The sequence below is a fragment of the Cervus elaphus genome, chromosome 1 (assembly GCF_910594005.1).
Source record: "Cervus elaphus chromosome 1, mCerEla1.1, whole genome shotgun sequence".
Taxonomy (NCBI): domain Eukaryota; kingdom Metazoa; phylum Chordata; class Mammalia; order Artiodactyla; family Cervidae; genus Cervus; species Cervus elaphus.
The window spans coordinates 66,992,803-67,015,404 of NC_057815.1; the positions used below are offsets into that span (position 1 = coordinate 66,992,803).

General features: G+C 35.2%; 1 protein-coding gene across 3 annotated transcripts in view; it reads right to left on the bottom strand.

Moving 5' to 3' along the window:
- RAB6A (RAB6A, member RAS oncogene family) overlaps nucleotides 1-22,602 on the bottom strand; it is an 85,882-nt gene that overhangs the window by 12,318 nt on the left and 50,962 nt on the right. For 2 of the 3 annotated variants that reach the window (XM_043906900.1, XM_043906904.1), the window contains exons 3-6: nucleotides 18,841-18,894; nucleotides 17,351-17,456; nucleotides 15,276-15,387; nucleotides 8,615-8,708 (exon numbers count right to left, since the gene is read on the bottom strand). In XM_043906900.1, the coding sequence (XP_043762835.1) occupies nucleotides 8,615-8,708; nucleotides 15,276-15,387; nucleotides 17,351-17,456; nucleotides 18,841-18,894 (366 nt within the window). Of the gene's footprint in view, nucleotides 1-8,614; nucleotides 8,709-15,275; nucleotides 15,388-17,178; nucleotides 17,285-17,350; nucleotides 17,457-18,840; nucleotides 18,895-22,602 lie in introns of all 3 variants that reach the window. The other variant, XM_043906903.1, reaches the window with a different exon arrangement.

The following is a 22,602-nucleotide window of genomic DNA, read 5'->3' on the forward strand; positions in this document are numbered from 1 at the left end:
GATGAAAAATGAGGTGGAACCTTAAATATTACGTTATCATTACCATTTCCTTCAGCAATTTAAATATGAGACTACTTTCACAAAGAAAACAGTATTACTGTTTTGTTTTTTTTTTAAGAACAAATTTAGAAAAATAAAGGGTAAATTTTTCTTAGGCTGTGTTTCCATGAGGATTTTAGAGTTAAGTGCTGAAACCAGACTAAAGAGCAAAGGTTTTAAGCAAAGATCATTTTTAAATAAGAAGAATAACTAGCAATATTGAGTAGGAATAAATTTATTTTATTTTAAGCCAAAGCTCTCAGGCACTAAGACCCAATTACTTGAACCACGGTTAGACATTAAATGGTGCATTAGTGAAATCTCTCCTAGAATTGTTTAAAAAGGAAAACAAGCAATAGAGAAAGCCCATTTGAAGCTTTCATTATATGTATTATAAGCCAGTACATGAGGGAGTGGGGAGGAGGAATCCAATTAGCAGAAAAAACTAAAAAGACATCTCTGTATATGTAAAGTACAACTAGATGGTACCTTTAGTACTGATAAACATGTCTTATATACAGAATGACTTCTGTGTACCTTTGGTGAAAAGGCATAATTTTGTCAAATAAAATGAGTACAATGCACAATCATCAAAAGGAACTCTGTTTTGCAAACACATGGCTGAATAAACACACACAATGGTTACTGAATAACTCACAAGAGTGTGACTCCCAATGTGTTCCAGGATAGTGACTGGACTGTAAAATTTACCTGGTAAATTTTTGAACACCAGCACCATTTCTAAATTGTTACTGACCTACAACAAAAACTCAGAAGAAATTTGACATTATTTTTTCAAAATCACTTCTGTTGATAAGTTACTCACTGACCAAATAATTCACTTCAAAGATCTCCTTATATTGATCTTAGATAAGCAACAACATACAGAATCCAGGAATAAACTAACCTTCAATATTAAGTACGACCAAGTATGTACATGCTAAATGGTCTCAGCTATTTCATTTATCAGATATTTTAATTTTTACCCCAGTTCAAGATAGACTCCACTTCTGGTAACAAACAGCACAGCAGCTTGTTTAGGACTAATACTCTTGCAGATAGCAATTACTAACTCTGAACAACTATTTGAAGACTTTCAAGAGTGACAAGAGGAGATACAAACTAGGAGTAATTCAATCCTGGGAAAAATGGAACCCACACTCAATGGGTGAGAGTCATGCTTATTAACAGGTTTTCCCAAAAGCCAATCCTAGCTTGTACAATAAAGGGCGGTTAGAACTCAAGCAAAAACTAGAGTTTTACACGTTTGAGGTGTCAACTGACTACCAGGATGGCTGTACTGATGAAGGAAATAACAAAAAGGAGGGAGCCAAGAGGAGGGGTCCTAAAATCTACACATAAAATTCATACAAACCCTCAGTTAACTCCTTAATGGTACATATGTAGGAGAAGCTCTAAGGAGTCACCATGTAGGTGACTTCCAGGAGCTACTTGAAAGCAAAAGCTAGAAAGAATGCTAAAAGAAATGAGGAGAGATTTCAGCTACTGCCTGCATCAGGGATATAGTTTAGAGTTTGAATCTCACCAAGATAGAAAAGCTTGCTAAACATCTCAGGCTTCCTACAGGCCCACCGAAACAATGCGTAATAGCAAGACTACACAAATTCATGATGATCAGCCAGCAACATAACAACCTGCCATAATACAATCCCAAATTTTAGAGAAAAATAACAGAAACCAGAATCTCTATGTATACACTGTGTCAAGCACACAATAAAAAATTACTAGATACATGAAAAAAAAGAAAAAGAAAAATCTACCTAGAATCAAGAGAAAAAGTAAACAGCCAACAGAAATAGGCTCTCAGCTGACCCAGATGTTGGAATTTGTTGTTGTTTAGTCACTCAGTCGTGTCGGACTCTTTTGCGACCCCATAGACTGTAGCCTGCCAGGCTCCTCTGTCCATAGGATTTCCCAGGCAAGAATACTGGAGTGGGGTGCCATTTCCTTCTCCAGGGGATCTTTCTGACCCAAGGACTGAACTTGCGTCTCCTGCACTGCAGGTGGATGCTTTACTGCTGAGCCATCAGATACTTCCCATGGTGGAATTAGCAGACAAGAATTTCAAAGCAATTACTCAAATATGTTCAATAACTTGAAGGTAACAATGGCCATAATGATTGAACAGATGGGGAATTCTGACAGAGAAATGGGAATTTTAAGAAATAAAAAAAATTTAGGACTGAATTACAATATCTGAAATAATAAATTTGCTGGATGGACTTCATAACAGTTTAGATAAGGCAGAAAAAGGATCAGTGAACTTGAAGACACATCAATAATAATATATAATCTGAAAAGAGAGGAAAATAAGATAAAGAAAAAAACAATGAGCAGAAGACTTAATGACTAGCAGGCATGGGATAATATCAAGTCATTAACAGATGTGCCATTGGAGAAAATAAGAAAATGGGACAGGAAAAATACTTTAAAACAACACATTACAAACAGAGAATGATATAAATTAGAGTTCCCTTCTCATTAAAAACAATGGAAGCCAGAAGACAACAGAAAGGCAACTTTGAAGTACTCGAAGAGAAAAATCTCTTTTCAAAACAAAATTTAAAAACTTGCAAAAACATTCTTCAAATGGCCTTTTGGCATATGTGAAAGCAGAGACAATCTGTCACTAGGAGACCCCTGAAACAAACAGTAAAGAAAGTTATTTAGGCTAAAGAAAAATATCAGGTGAAACTTAGCTCTGTAAGAAGGAATGAAGAGCACTGGAAATGGTAAATATATAGGTAAATACAAAGGATTATCTTTTTTCTTTTAATTACTGTCTAAAATGAAAATTAAAATATTTATTGGGCTTCCCTGGTGATCTAGTAGTTAAGAATCTGCCTTGCAATGCAAGGGACACTAGTTAGATCCCTGTGCTGGAAGATCCACAAGCTGCAGAGCAACTAAGCCTGTATGCCTCAACTACTGAGCCAACGCTCTATAGCCCATGAGCTGCAACTACTGACCCCATGCACTGCAACTACGGAAGCCCACGCACCTAGAGCCAGTTCTTCACAAGAGAAGCCACTGCAATGAGAAGTCCATGCACCACAACTAGAGAGTAGCCCCCCATGAGCTGCAACTAAAGAAAGCCCACATGCAGTAGTAAAGATCCACCAGTCAAAACATAAAATAAGTAAATCTAAAAAAAAAAACCACTTAATATGGAGGTTTATAATAAATGTAAATACAAAATATGTGACAACAAGAATACAAAGGACAGGGTGCAAAATCTCATATGAAATGGCATAATACTAACTCTAATTTAACTCCTAGAGCAACAACTAAAAAGGTTATGAACAAAACCTAAGGATCAAAAGAGGAATTAAAATACAACATAAAAATATTTGATTAAAACAAAAATGACAGAGGGACAGGTAGAAAACAAAGAGCAAAGAGTAGAAATAAACTTAACTACAATTAAATCTAAATAAACAAACACTCAAAAGGAGGTTGTCAAACCAGAGGGGGAATAAAAGATCCAACTGTATAACATCTACAAGAGACCCATTTTACAAAGAAAAAGAGAGACCAAGTAAACAAGTAGAGGGCTGCTGTGGCCATATTAAGATCAGATAATGGAAAGGAGTATTATTAAAGAGCAATATTTCTCATTATTTTAAAAATTAACATATTACAACATTAACATGTATGCATCCAATATCAAAACTTCAAAACACATGAACTAAAAGCTGACAGAAGGAATTCCCTGGTGCTCCAGTAGTTAGGACTCCATGCTTTCACTGCTGAGGGCCTGGGTTCAATCCCTGGTTGGGGAACTAAGTTCCCATGAATACAAATATTGTTATAGAAAAATTTAATACCTCATTCTCAGTAACTGATTGAACTACCTACCTCCCAAAATTACTAAGGCTATATAAGATTTGAACAATGCTATCAATTGTTTTGACCTAATTGATATTAGGTCACTGACACTGTACCTGACAACTGCAGAAAAGTTTTTCTTTTCCAGGGCACATGGAACATTCCTCAACATAGGCCACATGCCAGGCCAAAGAACAAGTCTTGATGAATTACAAATAACTAAAAAGTTACAGAGGATATTCTCTGATCACAGCAGAATTAAATTAGAAGCCAAAACAATAAACTATCTAGAAATGCCTCAAATATTTGGAAATCAAACAACCTATTTCTATATCTTCATTAATGTGGTCATTACATTTCTCAAAAGTCATCTAATAATAAACTCAAGATGTGTACATATCACTATACATAAATACTTAATAAACTAATGGAAAAAAGTTCAATGTAAGTTTAGCTAAATTAAAACAAAATCAATGTATCTTTGTCTAAGTTGCAGTCAAGGTACTGAATGAAGGAAAATTCCCCATGTAACCTAGATTTTCTAAGCTTGTTTACTCTAGCTTAGCAAATTCTTAAGACACAGTCAAGCACAGTCATTAAACTATTAATCAAGCTCAGTATATTATTCTTTCATTCAATGAACATTTACTGAGTTCAGTCTAATGGGAGACAGAACTGACAAAAAACTTCAATATTAAAAGTGCTACTACAACATATAGGAAAGGCACTTGATCTACATTTGATTATGTTTAAACTGGGCTTTTAATTACATATAGCAAATAGGGACGAAGGAGTGTATTAGAAAGGACAATCACATACAATGAAAATGTGAGAACACGGTAAACTTCAGGCACTTTAAGAAGTATTGTATGGGTATGTGGTGGCCAAAGATTAGAATTGTGATATACGGAGGGGCCAGATCACATATTCTGAACAGGAGAGCATAGCATACTAAGGAGTTTGCTTAAAATTCAGGATAAAATTCACAGATGTAACCTGAGCAGATCTGTATTTTAAAACAATCACTCTGGCAGCAGAATGGAAAGTAAGTAAACTAAAGTTGGGCAACGTTGGAGCAGCTATCAGTTAATAAGTTATGGGAGCAAGCAAGGCAATAAATAGACAAGTACCTTAATACACCAACAGGAAAAGGAGAATCAATAAGACTTGGTATCTAAAACGATGGTCCTAAAGTGTAGATACAACCAAATCAAGAGAGCTTCTGGGTTTCACTACATTTGTCCTCTTACTTTATGAAGACACATTTTAACACTTGGGATACATGACATTTAATTCCTCATGTTTGGAATTTGGCTTCTACAAAAGATTGACAGGTTTGAGAGTAGGAGGCCTGTCTTCTGTATCTAACAGGGATTAGGGAATTAATACTTGTTCAAGCAATTATCATACTGAATATATTTGATATTATTGACAAACCATCTCTATGGCTTTCTATGTCTTTTTACAAAGTATGGTTTGCATGAGAAATCCCTTGGTATTCTTATTAAAAATTATTATTCTTAACAAAAAGTAATCTAGACTTACTGAATCACTATCCATAAGTCATGCCTCAGGAACTAGTAGTTTATATAAACTTTCAGGTAATTGATGCACATTAAAACTGAGACCCATTAATCTCTAATCCTAGGAAAAGAAGCACTGAACTCCAACCATACAAGGTGCATTGTCCAGTCAAGAACTGGGCAATGGTTACTGGGCAGATTTGATAAAGATTTTACTTAGGAAAATTTGAATTTTTCTATACAACTAATATACCAAGTGGTATCAAAGACTATTTTTTTTAAAAAAGCATTGGGGTGATGTAGTGCAACTAAAAAGATAAACACTTCTATTTAAAAAACACTGGTCATTTAAAAAATTAAGTTTTTAAAAGTGATGCTCTAGCTGATTAGTTTTAAGTTCCTTTATAAAAGCTAACTCAAGGAACAGACAATCCATAAAAAAATGGATTATGATTTCTTATCTAAAAGTTAAAATCAAAAAAAAAAAAAAAAAAAAAAAAAAAAAAAAAAAAAAAAAAAAAGTTAAAATCAGTCAGTAATTTTCACACATGGCAGAAATGCATTCTATATGATGAACTATCTACAGTTAGGGGGGAAGATTTTAAACCTATTATTTAAACATGCTTATTAACATAAGCTTTTAATTGTTTGTTTGTTTTTTAAATTTTTTTCATTATTTCATGGGCATGTGAGAATCCCAGGATTTTTCTTCCTCAACTTATGATATAAGCTGACAAAGCATAGGTCTTTAAATATTGAATTAAAATTCTAACACACCATGGTACTCTCTATAAAATAAATAGTAATGGTTTTTATGAGTTAAGAAGCTACAAAAAAAAAAAAAAGAAGCGACAAAAAAATTAAAAGGCAGTTCTGTTCCAAAGTTTGAAAACAGCAATTTTAGTCAGATTTATATTTAAAAAAATAACAAAATCAGGTCCTAACAGAATAGGGACTTTAGCAAAACCACAGGTTCAGACATATCATCTAAATAAGGAGAAATAATAAAGTAGCAAATGGGCTTCAAATTCAGGACAAGATTGTTTTGTAAAAAGTCTCTCTTCATTATCAACGGCTAACAATATCTGTACGAGTCAGGCTTCTAGAAAAAACTGCATGGCAAGTGATGAAAATGTTCTAAAGCTAAATTATGGTGATGGTTGCCCAATGATGTAAATTTACTGAAAATAACTGAATTGTACACTTAAAAAAACAAGTGAATTTTGTGGTACACAAATTATACCTCAAGAAAGCTGTTTCTGCATACTAACACATATATATGGAATTTAGAAAGATGGTAATGATAACCCTATATGCAAAACAGAAAAAGAGACACAGAAATACAGAACAGACTTTTGAACTCTGTGGGAGAATGTGAGGGTGGGATGTTTCAAAAGAACAGCATGTATACTATCTATGGTGAAACAGATCACCAGCCCAGGTGGGATGCATGAGACAAGTGCTCGGGCCTGGTGCACTGGGAAGACCCAGAGGAGTCGGGTGAAGAGGGAGGTGGGAGGGGGGATCGGGATGGGGAATAAGTGTAAATCTATGGCTGATTCATATCAATGTATGACAAAACCCACTGAAATGTTGTGAAGTAATTAGCCTCCAACTAATAAAAAAATTAAAAAAAAAAAAAAAAAAGAAAGCTGTTTCTAAACCTACAAGAGTACTTAAGGTTGGGACTAGGGGAACACAGCACCCCCTTCTTTACACATTAACCCAGATCCAAAGATGTCTTGGAGAAGTCCATATAAGCATATAAGCAACTATTTCACATCCTTATCAAAACATCTGTAATAGAGAAAGGTAGATGAAGCTACCCACTTCTTTGTCTTAATACAGTGACATATAATATTACGGCAACTTTTATTACTCAAACTGTTACTGGCAGGCTCTGAGAATATATAATTTTGATGGGAAAGCAATTTCAATACAATGTGGTAAATTCTATAACAGGGGTTTCACAGGGGTCAAGGATCCGTGAAAGCACACAAGAGAGTCATTTATCACTAAGTGATAATACCTGGAGGTGTGGCGGAGAATGGGCTTCCCTGGTGGCTCAGATGGTAAAGAATCCACCTGAAATGGGGGAGACTTGGGTTCGATCCCTGGGTTGGGGAGATACCCTGGAGGAAGAGATGGCACCCACTCCAGTATTCTGGCCTGGAGAATCCCCATGGACAGAGGAGGCTGGTAAGCTACAGTCCATCAGGTCACATAGAGTCAGACACGATCAAGAAACTAAGCACAGAACAGCACGGTGGAGAATGTAAGAGAAAATACCTCTAAACAGCTGACCTCTAAACTGAAACTTAGAAGTATGGGTAGGTATCAGTCAGGAAAGAAGAAAATGAGTATTCTAAGCAAAGAGAACACAGCATGAATACAGATATGGAGCCATGAAACAGTATACTATGAGGAGGGAATTAGTGCCAATTCAGTGTTACTTACATATGTTTCAAGGTAAAGAGAACTGGGGAGAGCCAAAAACGAAAATAATATAGAGAATTTTTCATAAAGCTCTACTTACACAGTTTCAAGGATTTAATTTTACCCCTTTACTGATAACATACAATTAAAAAATAATTTATTGGGAGGTAAAGCCTATAAATCTGGAACCAGTACTCTATATGATATGTAGACCTGAAGAATTAAGCAGGTAAGTTTTTGGTTACCCCATCTTTAAGGTAACAGCTTGATAAAGTGAGGTCTCCCCATATTTTCCTGTTCCCCAAAACAGGTATAAACACTGTTATGAACACTGTTAATACCAGCAGTTATTAAGGATAAAATAATAAGAATGTATTTTTATAACAAGCAAAATACCAAGCCTGAAAGCAAATACTTGTTTTATCATCTTATCGTCAAATACTAAAATGAAGAAAATTCACCTTAAAACAAGGCAGTAGGGATGCAGTGAGAGTATGGCGAGTTTACAACCCAGCAATCATTTTGTAATCATAATGAAATACTTGCTCTAGGAACAATCTGTAAAGTTTGACAAGTCTCTTCTTTTTCCCAAACTATGCCACATTTAGATTTTTCACTGTTCACTGTAGTATACTGCTAATTCATGAGGCCTGCTACTGTCAACTGGAAGAAAATCTTACACTAGAGAATAGAAAACTCATACAGTTATTTTAAAATATATTTTTTCAATTTGATAACTTCAACCCACTCATTCTCAAATAACTTACCTGCTTTACATTGTATCCTGCTTTTGCACTAGTTTCAATAAACATAACATTCAGCTCTTTGGCTTTCCTCTCTCCTTCCTCAATTGACACTTGCCTGTAGAAAAAAAAAAAAAAATCCACCTTTTTGAAAGATGGTGATATGAAGATTATAAACAAGGTTCTGAACTTCTCCTAATATGGTGCTGGTTATACAGGTTAAGACTAGTTTAAAAATTTATCAAACTGCATATACTTAAAATTTGTGCACTTCTTAAGTTAGAAAGACAAATACCATATGATATCACTTATATGTGGGATCTAAAATATGATATAAATGAAACAGACTCACAAACATAAAGAACAAACCTGTGGCTGCTGAGGAAGGGAGGGATGGAGCGGGAGTTTGGGGTTAACAAATTCAAACTATACAGAGTGGATAAACAACAAGAACCAGAGATATAGCACAGGGAATTATATTTAATATTTTATGATAAACTATAATGGAAAAGAATATATAAAAAAAGAATGCAAAAAAAAAAATGCAAACATAACTGAATCACTTTGCTATACAACAGAAATTAACACAACATTATAAATCAACTACACTTAAAATCTGTGTACTTCCGTATTTTCGCCCAACTAAACATTTTTTAAAGTCTTTTTTTTTTTTTTTTAAATGATTTGCTTTTACTGGCTGAGCTCACTTGTATTTTTTAAATTTTAAAAACTTTAATAACTTAATGGGTTGGCCAAAAAGTTCGTTTGGGTCTCCTGTAACAGTTTACAGAAAAACCCAAACAAACTTTATGGTCAACCCAATATTTTTCTCTTAATATCAGATTATAAATATTTAGTTTTGTGATTAAAAATTTTTAATGTAAAACAATTTTTAATGGCTAGACATTTATCTATTTTAACCAGTCTCAAAGTATTAAAAATGTATGTTGCTTTCAAATTTTACACTACTGTGAAAAATGTTGCTATGGACATCTTTGTGCTTTGAGCACTTTGGATCATTTCTTCAGGTTGGATTTTGTGGATTTCTGTAACTGGAACAAGTGAGTCAAAGACACGTATGTTAAAGTTTCTTGATACACAGTATTAATGCTTCTTTTACAGGGAAGTTTCTCATGACGTCAGCTCTTCAAGAGCAGTGTTCTCTCATTTATCCTGGTATTCCTAGTGCCCAGCAATCATATAGATGTTTAATGAATAAGCAACTATTCTAATTAACTGGATCTAAACTATCAGCTGATAAATCTTGCTTCTTACAAAACAGAAAACCAAAGCAATGTAAGAGAATTTCTACACGCTCGCACCACAACTATCCTACTGAGAGGGTAACTGGCAGGAAGGCCAGGGGTCTCCAAACGGAAGAAATAGGCTGCAAGTGCCAGACATTTTTGTCTTTTAAGCGGTTTTTCCTTCTCTATACAAATTTAAAAGGAGGTTTCTCTTAAAATGCTGTGTTGCCATGAGGTTTCTCTTAAAATGCTGTGTTGCCATGACACCTGGTTTCACCTGAAGCTAACTATTCTCAAACCATGAGTTAACCAATACGTTTTTTTATAGAAATGTTTATCGTAAAGCTATGTTAATTTACCCCAGACTCTGTAAATTACGCCAAATAGCCCAACCTACTTACTCGGTATTGTTCCCCTAATCTATGTAAACGAAACTATTTGTTGGTAATCTGCCCTTCTACAAGATTCAAGTCAATCATTTCATGGCCAGGGATGTATTATCTGGTGCCATTCTAAATTCTAAGACATTCCTTTCTTTTCATTAACAGACTGTGAGTGACTATATACCTTACAGCTGAAGACTAGGAGGGGGATACTCTTTTGCATCCTTCTGATGCCTATGTCAGAAGCTTTCTCTGTCTCTTTTATACTTTAATAAAACTTTATTACACAAAAGCTCTGAGCGATCCAGCCTCGTCTCTGGCCCCAGATTGAATTCGTCTCCTCCGGAGGCCAAGAATCCCGGCGTCTTAGCAACAACCTTTCACTACAATCTACTTGTGTGTGCCTCATATTCTACCTCTAGACCCACAACTGTGGAAGAACTGTCTTTATTCCTCAAACTTATACCAATGTACTAGATTCTGCTCTCTTCTTGTCCACAAGAAGATATTATTCTACAATTTCTCCATCTTCTAAAAGCAAAATCATTCTTTATATATAATATTTCAACTGTTAATGCTTTATTCTATCTGCTTGTTATATCCACTCATTCTCTATGTATTCATGAATAAATTTTTAAAAATATGTTTTTTTAACCATTTGAAAGTAAGCTGACAATCAGCAGCAGAACTTTAAACACGTCAGCAGTATGGATTTCCGAAAAACAATGATTTCAGATGCCCTAAAACTTACTCGTTGGACCTTTTCTCTACAATTACTGCCTTGGAGATCTTATGCAGTCTCATGGCTTTAAATATCATGCTGATGACTGTCAACTTATATATCTAGCTTGGACTGCTGCTCTGAACTGCATGCTCATAGCCAACTAACTGCCTACCTGACCTCTAATTATTAGGATAGCTGATAGCCATTCTACACTTAAAATGACCAAAAGGTGAAGTCATGATATTCCCTCCCAAACTGTTTCTTTATGCTGTCTCTCCTGTCTCAGTTAATGATGGCTTCTCAGGCCAAAAATCTAGGGGTCATTCTTGACGACTCCTTCCCCAACATCATATATTCCATCCATCAGTATGTATTCTATCCATCGCATCAGTATATCCTGTCAGTTCTATCTTCAAAATATCTAAGTTTGACCACTGATCACCACACAAGTTACCACTATCCTGGTCAAAGCCATCATTATTTCTTGCTTGGAATAAAGTCTAGTTTATCCTCCTCTCTTCTCCCCTTATGCATTTTCAACAGAGCAAACAGTGACCTATGAGAAGCCACTCCTCTGCTTAAACCCTCCAATCTCACCCAGAAAGTTTTACTTTGTGCTACATGATCTGGCCTTCATTATCTTTCATTTCATTTTAATTTCATTTCATTTCCATACTGCTCTTTCCATCATTCTCTTTATCAGTTATATAGGCTTCCTTGCTGTCTCTCAAGTAAGTGTATTCCCAACTCAGTACTTTTGTATTTTCTGAGTCATCTGCCTAGGACCTTTTCTTCCTCAACATACTTGCATAGTTACTCCCTCACTTCCTTAGCTTCTTTACTCAAAAGTCACCAGTCATCTTCTCAGGGAGGTTTTCTCCACTGCTATCCCATCTAGTATCACAAACTTGTCCTTAACATTTCATATTCCTTTTCCCTGCTTTATTTTCACCCTTAGCACGTATCACTATCAAACATGCTATTTTTTTTATTTACTTATTGCCTGGTTTATTCACTAGAATAAAATATCCTTGAAGATTTTAGTTCACTATCATAAGAGTAGCCTGCTCTGAAACATACATGATACTCAATAAACATCTCCTGAATCAATGATTATCAGTCCATAAACCCTCCATGTGAAGGTTTCCTCCAGGTAGAAATTCTAACTAGTTGTAGAACTATAAGTCACCTCAATAAAATGGTTGAAAGTTAGCTATACCAAGGTTCACAACTGTGGTTTGGATTTGTCAGAACCACCTAGAAAGACTGGGATTTCCTAGGTTGTGCTAGTGGTAAAGAACCTGCCTGCTAATGCAGGAGACACAAGAGACACAGGTTTGATCCCTGAGTCAGGAAGATCCCCTGGAGGAGGCCATGGCAACCCACTCCAGTATTCTTGCCTGGAGAATCCCGATGGACAGAGGAGCCTAGCAGGTTACAGTCCATTGGGTCCCACATAGTCAGACATGACTGAAACGACTTTGCTCGCACATACCTAGAAAGATTAATTAAAACATAGATTCAAGGGACCTACTCTGGATTAACTGAATCTGGAAGGAGGCTCAAAAACATCAAAAATTTTAAAGTTGACCACAATCCTCTATAGCCAGAATCTTAAAAGAGGGTCTAATATGCCATGTTTACCAAGTGAGTCTCAGGTTTGAAACATCTGTGAAGCACTGGGCTACAGAGGACAAAAAGAATACTGAACATCTAGGTGCTAAGACACTAACAGATATATTCCAGTCTTTCCTCCAGGTTTTCATGAAAAAACTAATTGTCAAAGAAAGTGGAAAAGGCCATTTAACTTTATTTTATTTTTTTTTGCCATTTAACTTTAAATTGCTGTTATTAAAACATTTTTTTTCTGATTACAACAGTAATTTTTAAAAGACCATTACAATAAACTCCTATATAATCCCACTCTCCTCCCAAAAAACACTAGTTAAGTTTCATGTATTCTTACACAGATCTGTTCTAGGCCAAAGAACCATCTTATTTATTTATTTGTTTTAAAGACAAAGGATTTAGGTATACACATTGATCAAGGGTTTTTCTTAAGCTTCATGTGTAAGCCAGCAATAAATTCCTCCTTTTTTTTTTTACTGACTAGAAGAATTTCATTTATATTATAAAATACTACTACTACTAGCAGTCATTCAGACTGATTTTAATTCTTTAATATTACAAGTAATGGTGCAATAATAACTCCTGTATGCTCATCTTTCAACTCCTGAAATGTTCACATTTCTGTGGGTGTATATATGGAATAAGTTACTAGAGGTGGATTTCAGTCAAGAAGTATTTTAAATACTGATGTTAAACTGTTTCTGCTAAAAACTGTATTAGTTACATTTTCAGTGTATAAGAGCTCTTATCTATTCAGACACTTGATGATACAGTGCACTATCAATCTTTTGAATAACGGCCAACCTAATAGGTGAATATAATTTTTATATTTATGTATTCAAACTTATCAATCTTTCCCTTTAAGGCATTAGGATTCCATGTTATGCTTATGAAAGGCCACCTACTACCAAAGATTTTCTTTTAATGCTGTAAAAAATTTTTTTAAATTTTTTTCCTCATTTAAAAATTATTTTATTGGGAATTTCAGATTAATAGATAAATACTATATGTAAAAGAGATAAACACCAAGGACCTACTGTATGGTGCAGGGAACTACATTCAGTATCTTATAATAACCTATAATGGAAAAGAATCTCAAAAAGGATAAATACATATATATGTATTAATATAACTGAATCATTTTGCTATATACTTGAAACACTACAAATCAACTATACTTCAATTAAAAAAACAAGGCAACTGTTACATTAATAAAATAGATGAAGTAATAATAATAAAAATAGATGAAAAAACAAAATTATTTTAATGAAATGAACAAGACTCCAATTCTTTTAGTTTTTTAATTAAATTTTTTTAAGACTCTAATTCTTTTAAATGTGAAAGCTAATAGGCAATAGTCTGGCAAAAATTATTGAGAAAGAAGTTCTAAAGCAATGGACAAATATTATCTTAAAGAAAAATTACTATAAACATAATTTAGATAACTTTCTATATCTGTATACCCAACTATTATGCAGTAAAAGAACAGACGCTTGCATGCATCCTTTTAGATAACTCCAGCTATAAAGAGAAATAAATATATATATAATCTTTCTTTTAATAGTGAAGGTATCCTGGGACTCTCCACTACAAGAATATATACATATAAGATCTTCAAATTCTCATAGTGAAGATAAACAAAGAAAATCTATATAATAGCATTGATGTCTGAAAAATGATTTTCATAAAGAAAAGATGGTAAAAAAAAAAAAAAAGATGAAGTCATATGCTGAATTTACTTTTAAATAAAGACAGACTTTCTTGCCAATTCCAAATGAGGTACTGTGAGCAGAAATAGGCTTTACATTTCATAAGTCTTTGAACATACTGTATTTCTTTATAACATTTAAATTAACAGCAAAAGTTCATTACTAGAATTTCAATATTCAACTAATGAATAAACAAATAATAAATAGTAAAAACTTCAAATATTAAATTGTCAAGATTACTAAAAACAATATCTAGTAGATCACTGAGGAATGCTAAAGGCAGATATTCAAGCCATGGGCTCTACAGTGAATGTTAATACATTTTGCATCCTGTGACTTGAATATGTCTTTGCTCATTTGACTAAGGTATCACAATCAAGCTATTCAGTTCAACCTCACAGTCTGGCTCAACCATACAATTAAAAAAAGAAAAGAAAAAACTACACTACTGAATTATAATGAATATTTATAAGGCTAGCAAAAGAGTGTGCATTTAATCATTATGAATACTTTTTTAAAGACAGGATTTGTTTTTAAAAATATTTTGTTCTCTAACAGAATACTGCTTTTATTTATTAATATGAGGCCTAAAAAATGCAAAATAGCTATCAGCTTCATGAGTTATTTATATATGGGCTGACACAAACGAAAAAAAATTTATTTTCCTTTAAGGACTGAGTTTAATGTGTGGTGTGTTTTTTTTTTGCCACATTGCGGGGTTTGTGGGATCTTAGTTTCCCAATGAGAGATTGAACCCATGCCCCTTGGCAGTGAAAGCACAGAATCCTAACCACTGGACTACCAGGGAGTTTCCAGGACTGAGTTTACCTATTTCAGGTTCTTACATTAAAGAAAAAGGATGGGGGCATAAGATTAAGGAGTAAACAAGTCTCCTTTTAAAACTAACAAAAATAATAGGATTCACTAACAAAAATAATAGGCTGCTTAACAAAGAAATCAAACATTCCATATACATATGAAATCATTCCATACCTCTTGTCAGCAAGATCTGTTTTATTTCCTACTAGCATGATGATAACATCACTTCCTCTTTCTGTTCTGACATCATCAATCCATTTTGTAGTCTGCTGGAAGGAGTTAACATCTGGCATACAGGAAGGTGGACAGAGATTAGTGATATTGCAAGTAACTTCCCAAGTGAAGGACCAAAAAAGGGGGGAAAAAAAAAAGCACTGGAAGTTGGAAGGGAGTTGGCACATTAGAACCCACCCTTAATGTGCCTGCAACATAACTCCATTTTATCTGAGTACAAATATCAGTGATCTAAACAAATCACAAGAATAAAATCCACAAGGTACCTTTTATAATAGTTTAAAATTTTGGGACATGACCAGGTGAGTATAATATACTATACTATAACTGAAAAAAAATATTTAAACGATGAAAGGATAGCTATGACAGATAATATGGTGTCATGTTGCCACAATGCTCTTTTGATTACTTACACATACCAAACGTGACAAAGAAAGCATCTCCAAAAGTACGTCAGCCAGTAAGTCCCAACACATCCACAAAATTTGTAAAGCCTTTCAATAGCTTTCAACACCACTCTGTTTGCATTGCTTATTCAGTTTGTGATCACTTTAACTTGGAGTTTATTAGTTTAATGTACCAGAATCACTTATAACGAAACCCATCTTTTCCAGCCCTGGAGTCTAAGTAGAGTACTTCAATAATTCTTACAGCAGCTAAAGAAAACAATTTGCTAATATTTTAACCACATGTGCACAAATTTCAAAGAATACACCTGATTTTACTTGATTTGGTTAAAGTAAGCACAAACATTTTAAAGCTGCAAAACTTGTGACAGCACAATAATGAACATACATTTTAAAACAGGTAGCAACCCAAAGGAAAGCTTCAAGAAAAGAAGGACTGCATTTGGCACCTAACCAAAATAAAAAGTTTCTAAATGTAAACCTCTAACTTATAATTCTGTCATTGTAATTATTTTTAAGTAGATATGATTTCTGTTTGAGCAAATTTGTCAAAATGTATGCTAACATTATAGTTTATGTTTTTAAAGAAGTCCAAGATGTGGTACTATCCTGGTTTTCCTATAAATTATGGACCACTATATGGAATGATAACCAAATATTGCCTAATATATCATAAACCAATTTACAAAGACAATTTTAATCAGACAGCATTTCCCTGTCAGTCATCAATGCTCTATTCAAAATTTACAGTCACTTAAAATGCCAAAGGCATTATTATTCAGTCTTGAGGGAAAAGAAAAAGGAAGACCATCACTTGTTTTAGTCTCCCATTTAAATATTTTTCTTGGAGAGAAATGAAAAGTGTCAACTTGTTAGCAACAAAACAAATAAACTAGTCAGAGAATCCAGATTTCACTCAAATGAAAATGATTAATAGAAATTAAGTTTTCTCTGCTCTTCCTCTATAGAGAGGATGGCTGGAAGGTGAAAGCAGAGAAAAGCTGGTTATCAGAACCTTTTAACAGCCTCAGTAGAAGAAGCCTTGAAGGATTTGAAAACTTTGCAAGAGACATAAATGCAGATTATTTTGTGCTAGAGAAATCTGAAATCAAATTAAATAAAAAAGGAGACACTCTTCCAACCATAATTATGGTGTAGCTTAGGGATAACAGGATACTAAGAAAGTCTTGGAGAGGGTTCATAATTAGACCCACACGAAAATTTCTGGGGCAAAAAACCCTGGCACAGTAGAAGTAAGATATATTGGTACAAACAGTGAAGCAAATACTCTGACCTAGCTGGTGTGTGATAGGTTTGGTATAATAAAACTCAATTTTACATGCCAGTATAGAAAACAAGCACAAAACAAGAACATGCATGCAACTAAGCTAAAGGTTGAAAGAAGATTAGAAATGCGTAATTCCCCCCCCACTCACTTGTGATATCATAAACAACAACTGCCACAGTGGAGTCACGAATGTAGCTAGGAATCAAGCTCCTGAACCGCTCTTGACCTGCTGTGTCCCATAATTGCAATCGTACCTAACAATAAAATCAGTCAAACAAGCAAGAAAAATAAGAAAGGTCAACCCATTGCAAAATACCTACTTGTGATATCGTAAACTACTACGGCTGCAGCAGAATCACGGATGTAACTGGGAATGAGGCTACGGAAACGTTCCTGACCCGCAGTATCCCACAGCTGCAGCCTGATCTGTGGGATGGGAAAAAATAAATAAAAAAAAAAACAAAAACAAAAAAAACAAACTCATACTAAAAAGAAAAAAGAAATAATGTTTTTAAAGGGAGGAGGGTGGCAAGGAGGTAAAAAGGAAACTCATGCAAAAGGTTGCAGGGATGTGAGGAATGAAAACAACATAAAATTCCTTTCCTTTTTCAAAAGGGAGTAATATTTAAAATTTGCTTGCTCTGAAGGTACGTAACTCAAAAATAAAAAAAAAAAAGCAATAGGAAAGATTTCACAGGATGAGAAGTACAGCTTCCTTTTTATCCCCCCTCTCTACAACCTCTCTTTGAATCCTATACCTTCCGGACAGCACAAGCAGACTGCTCATGTTCAAATAGTGAAAATAAAAGAGAAAAACAAAGGTAAATGTCAATGATCTGCCCCTCTGAAATGAAAATAAAATGTCTCTTTTCTCTACTGGATACAGAACACTTTGAAATTGGATCTCTGACTACTGTGCTTGTTCTCCCACACATTTATTTCTAGAACATTATATATAATCTAGCAAAAAAGAGAAATATCTTTTTGCAACTCTACTTAAACATGTCTTTACTTTCTTCTTCACATCTACATTCCAGGAAGAAAAGCCTGAAAACAAGCATTAAGTTCTTTTACCATCATAAAGCAGTTTCTGTTTTCAAGTTTTAAGAAATGAAATGTTATATATTAAAACATAAAGGAGAACATCCAAAAGAAAAAGACTCACAAACATAAAGAAATGGCATTAGAGATAATGCTTTTTGGGTATAGGTCCCCAAATAATGCATTTAAGAGAGTTACTGTTTAGGTGACAAGAATCTCTTCAAAGGACAGCACGCTAGAATACAGAATTTATATCGCACTTAAAGGGAGCATTCCAAAAGATGGAAGACAAAAATCTAACAAGGAGATACACATTACTTTTGTCTATTCACAGTCACTTTGGTATATACCATATTCCCACAAAACCTGGAAGTTCCCAAATTGTGTGATATTCAAATGAAATGTTTGAATGGTTCAGAGTGGTACACAAAAGGTCTTCAGCAGCTCTAATTTCTTCATGAAAATATTCTTATCTCAATGCTATTTGTTGTAATATTCCAAGTCAAGACAATAAATTTTGTTTATCAAGCCTAGGGCTATCAGAGTATTACAAATAATGGCTTTCTCTCCCCTTTGGAGTCTATTTGAGGATAAAAAATTCAAAGTGCTAAGTACTGTTCATTCTATAATAGTTTTTCTCAAGACCTGTACACTAACTTTGGCAACTTTGCTAAGTACTTCTTATGGCAATAATCACTGATGATAGCTTTAAGCATAATATTCTGTCCTGGAGTGTTGCAGAAAAGTGCACACTGAAAACATTACTCACTGTTCGATCCTCCAAGTACATTGTTTTTGATAAAAAGTCAATACCAATTGTTGCCTATAAAACAAAACAAAACAAAGGAGTTAAAAATAGTAATAATTTAATGACAATGAGCAGTTTAGAATTCAAGTGGGCATTATGATTGTAGAAAAAATAATGAATAAATATATAAACTACCATAGCCAAATAATAAATGAATAAAATTTTCATTGATAATGGCTTTTACCTATTGAGCACTTGCTGTACATTAGAAATTCTTTTAGGCCCTTTACATGATCATCTCTAATCCTAATACATCTCTACAAAGTAGCTACCAGCATCATTATTTTTCTCATTTTATACAAAACAATATTAGGGTTTGGAAAAGTTATGTAACTTGTCTAAGGACACACAACTTCTGTGGAGTTGGGACTAAAATTCTAGCTCTTTCTAATACATAATTCTATATTCAGTTTATATAAATATACTTTAAAAAATCTATCTTTATATACATATTTTATAATTTCATGTATCATACATATTCATATGTTATACATTTTATATACATTTTATACATATACTTGTGGTATAATACACAACTGCTCTTTTAAAAAGTCTTTCAAAAAATGGTTAAGAGGGTTAAAGAGTAGTTTTTGGTTCACAGCAAAACTGAGATAAAGGTTCAGAGATTCCCTTTTGCCCCTGCCCTCACATACGCAGAGCATCCCTATTATCAACATCACCCAGCAGAGTGGTAGTACATTTGTTATGAATGATGAACTTACACTGACAGTGATGTAATTCTTAAAAGACAAGCTGTTTTTAAATTGTGGTAAAACAAATACAGGCTTCCCTGGTAGCTCAGCAGTAAAGAATCTGCCTACCAATGCAGGAGATGAGGGTTTGATTCCTGGGTCAGCAAGGTTCCCTAGAGAAGGAAAACCCACTCCAGTATTCTTGCCTGGGAAATCCCATAGACAGGGGTACCTGGTGGCCCACAGTCCATGGGGTTGCAAAGAGTTTTATTTTAATTAATTAATTATCAGTTTATTTTTCTTTATGGTCATGCTGCATGGCATGCAGGATCTTAGTTCCTGGACCAGGGTTTGAAGCTGTACCTCCTGCAATGAAAGTGCAGAGTCTTAACCACTAGATCATCAAGGAAGTTGCCAGCTGCACTATTTTAAATTCCCACTAGTGATATATGGAACAATAGACTGGTTCCAAATCAGAAAAGGAGTACGTCAAGGCTGCATATTGTCAACCTGCTTATTTAACTTATGTGCAGAGTACATCATGAGAAACGCTGGGCTGGATGAAGCACAAGCTGGAATCAAGATTGTCAGGAGAAATATCGATAACTTCAGATATGCAGATGATACCACCCTTATGGCAGAAAGTGAAGAAGAACTAAAGAGCCTCTTGATGAAAGTGAAAGAGTAGAGTGAAAAAGTTGGCTTAAAGCTCAACATTCAGAAAACTAAGATCATGGCATTCAGTCCCATCACTTCATGGCAAATAGATGGGGAAATAGTGGAAACAGTGGTTGACTTTATTTTAGGGGGCTCCAAAATCATTGCAGATGGTGACTGCAGCCATGAAATTAAAAGACGCTTACTCCTTGGAAGGAAAGTTATGATCAACCTAGACAGCATATTAAAAAGCAGACATTATTTTGTCAACAAAGGTCCGTCTAGTCAAGGATATGGTTTTTCCAGTAGTCATGTTATGGATGTGAGAGCTGGGCTATAAAGAAAGCTGAGCGCAGAAGAATTGATGTTTTTGAACTGTGGTGTTGGAGAAGACTCTTGAGCGTCCCTTGGACTGCAAGGAGATCCAACCAGTCCATCCTAAAGAAGATCAGTCCAGGGTGTTCATTGGAAGGACTGATGTTGAAGCTGAAACTCCAATATTTTTGCCACCTGATGATTCGAAGAGCTGACTCATTTGGAAAAGATCCTGATGTTGGAAAAGATTGAAGGCAGGAGGAAAAGCGGACAACAGAGGATGAGATGGTTAGATGGCATTACCGAATCAATGGACATGAGTTTGGGTAAACTCCGGGAGTTGGTGATGGACAGGGAGGCCTGGAGTGCTGCAGTTCGTGGGGTCACAAAGAGTCAGACACAACTGAGCGACTGAACTGAACAGAACTGGGTTAGATCCTGGGTCCAAGAAGATTTCACATGTTGCAGAGCAGCTAAGCCCACGCACCACAACTACTGAGCCTGTGTGCCCAGAGCCTGCACTCCACAAGAGAAGCCACTGCGTTGAGAAGCCTGCGCACAACACCTCAAAGAAGAGCAGCCCCCTTTCTCCACAACTAGAGAAAGCCTGCGCAAAGCAATGAAGACCCAGGGCAGCCAAAAAAATTTTTTTGTCACTTTGTTATTGGTTTGTACAAGCTCCTATACATTCTGGATATTAAATCCTTATCAGATATGTAACTTTCAAATATTTCCCCTTATTCTGTAGGTTGCCCCTGGTGTCTCTGCTGAAAATCAACTGTGCATGTGCTTATGTACATACATACATAAATATGGATTCTCAATCCTATTCCATGGGGCTTTCCAGGTAATGCTAGTAGTAAAGACTCCGCCTACCAATGCAGGAGACATAAGAGACAGAGGTTTGATCCCTGGGTCAGGAATATCCCCCGGAGAAGGAAATGGCAAGCCACTCCAGTATTCTTGCCAGGAGAATCCCATGGACAGAGGAGCCTGGTGGGCTACAGTCCATGGGGCTGCGAAGAATTGGACACAACTGATCCTACTCCATTGTGTCTACATACCATTACCACATTGTTTTAACTACTGTAGCTTTGTAGGAAATTCCCAAATTGGGAAGTGTGAGTCCTCCAACTTTTTCAAATTTTTCAGTCATGTCTTGGCTATTGCAAATTGTGATTAATCTCTTCATATCTACAAAAAATGGCATGGGAATTTTGAAAAGGATTGCAATGAATTTGCAGTTTGCTTTGAGTAGTTGGTATTGACATCTTTTTTTCCAGAGAGATTCATTTTATTTTTATATTTATTTATTTTTTGGTTGTACTGGGTCTTCACTGCTGCACAGTCTTTTCTCTAGTTGCAGAAAGTGGGGGCTACTCTCTGCTGTGCTGCATGGGCCTCTCATTTTGTGGTAGCTTCTCCTGTTGAGGAGCTCAAGCACTAGGTCATTCGGGCTTCAGTAGTTGCGGTGCATGGGCTCAGCAGTTGTGGTTCCTGGGTTTTAGAGCACAGGCTCAATAGTTGTGGCTCACAGGCTTAGTTGCTCCATAGCACAAAGGATCTTCCCAGACCAGGAATCAAACCCGCGTCTCCTATATTGGCAGGTGGATTCTTAACCACTGAACCACCAGGGAAGCCAAGTATTGACATCTTAACAACATTACGTTTTCCGATTCATTTGCCTGGGATGTCTCTCCATTTAATTAGGTCTTCTTTTATTTTTTTGAGTAATTTTGTAGGTTTCAATTTCACACAGACTTATATTTTAAAACAAACAACAACAAAAGCAGCAGCTTCCTCCTTTATCCCAAACTATGTGACTAACATACAACCTAGTACTAATTCTACCTTATGACATTCAATTTGAGAATTATATCCCACTCTTTCATATGGAAGACTGGGCTTATAAACTTGAATTACTATGCAAAAGAATCTAATTGACAAACCCCAGGAATGTACAGGAGTGGCATGGCTGCATTTAAGAAATCTGACCAGTAGAACTTCATTTACTCAGACAGTGTGGCAGAGGTAGTTAACTACCCACACCAATATCCAT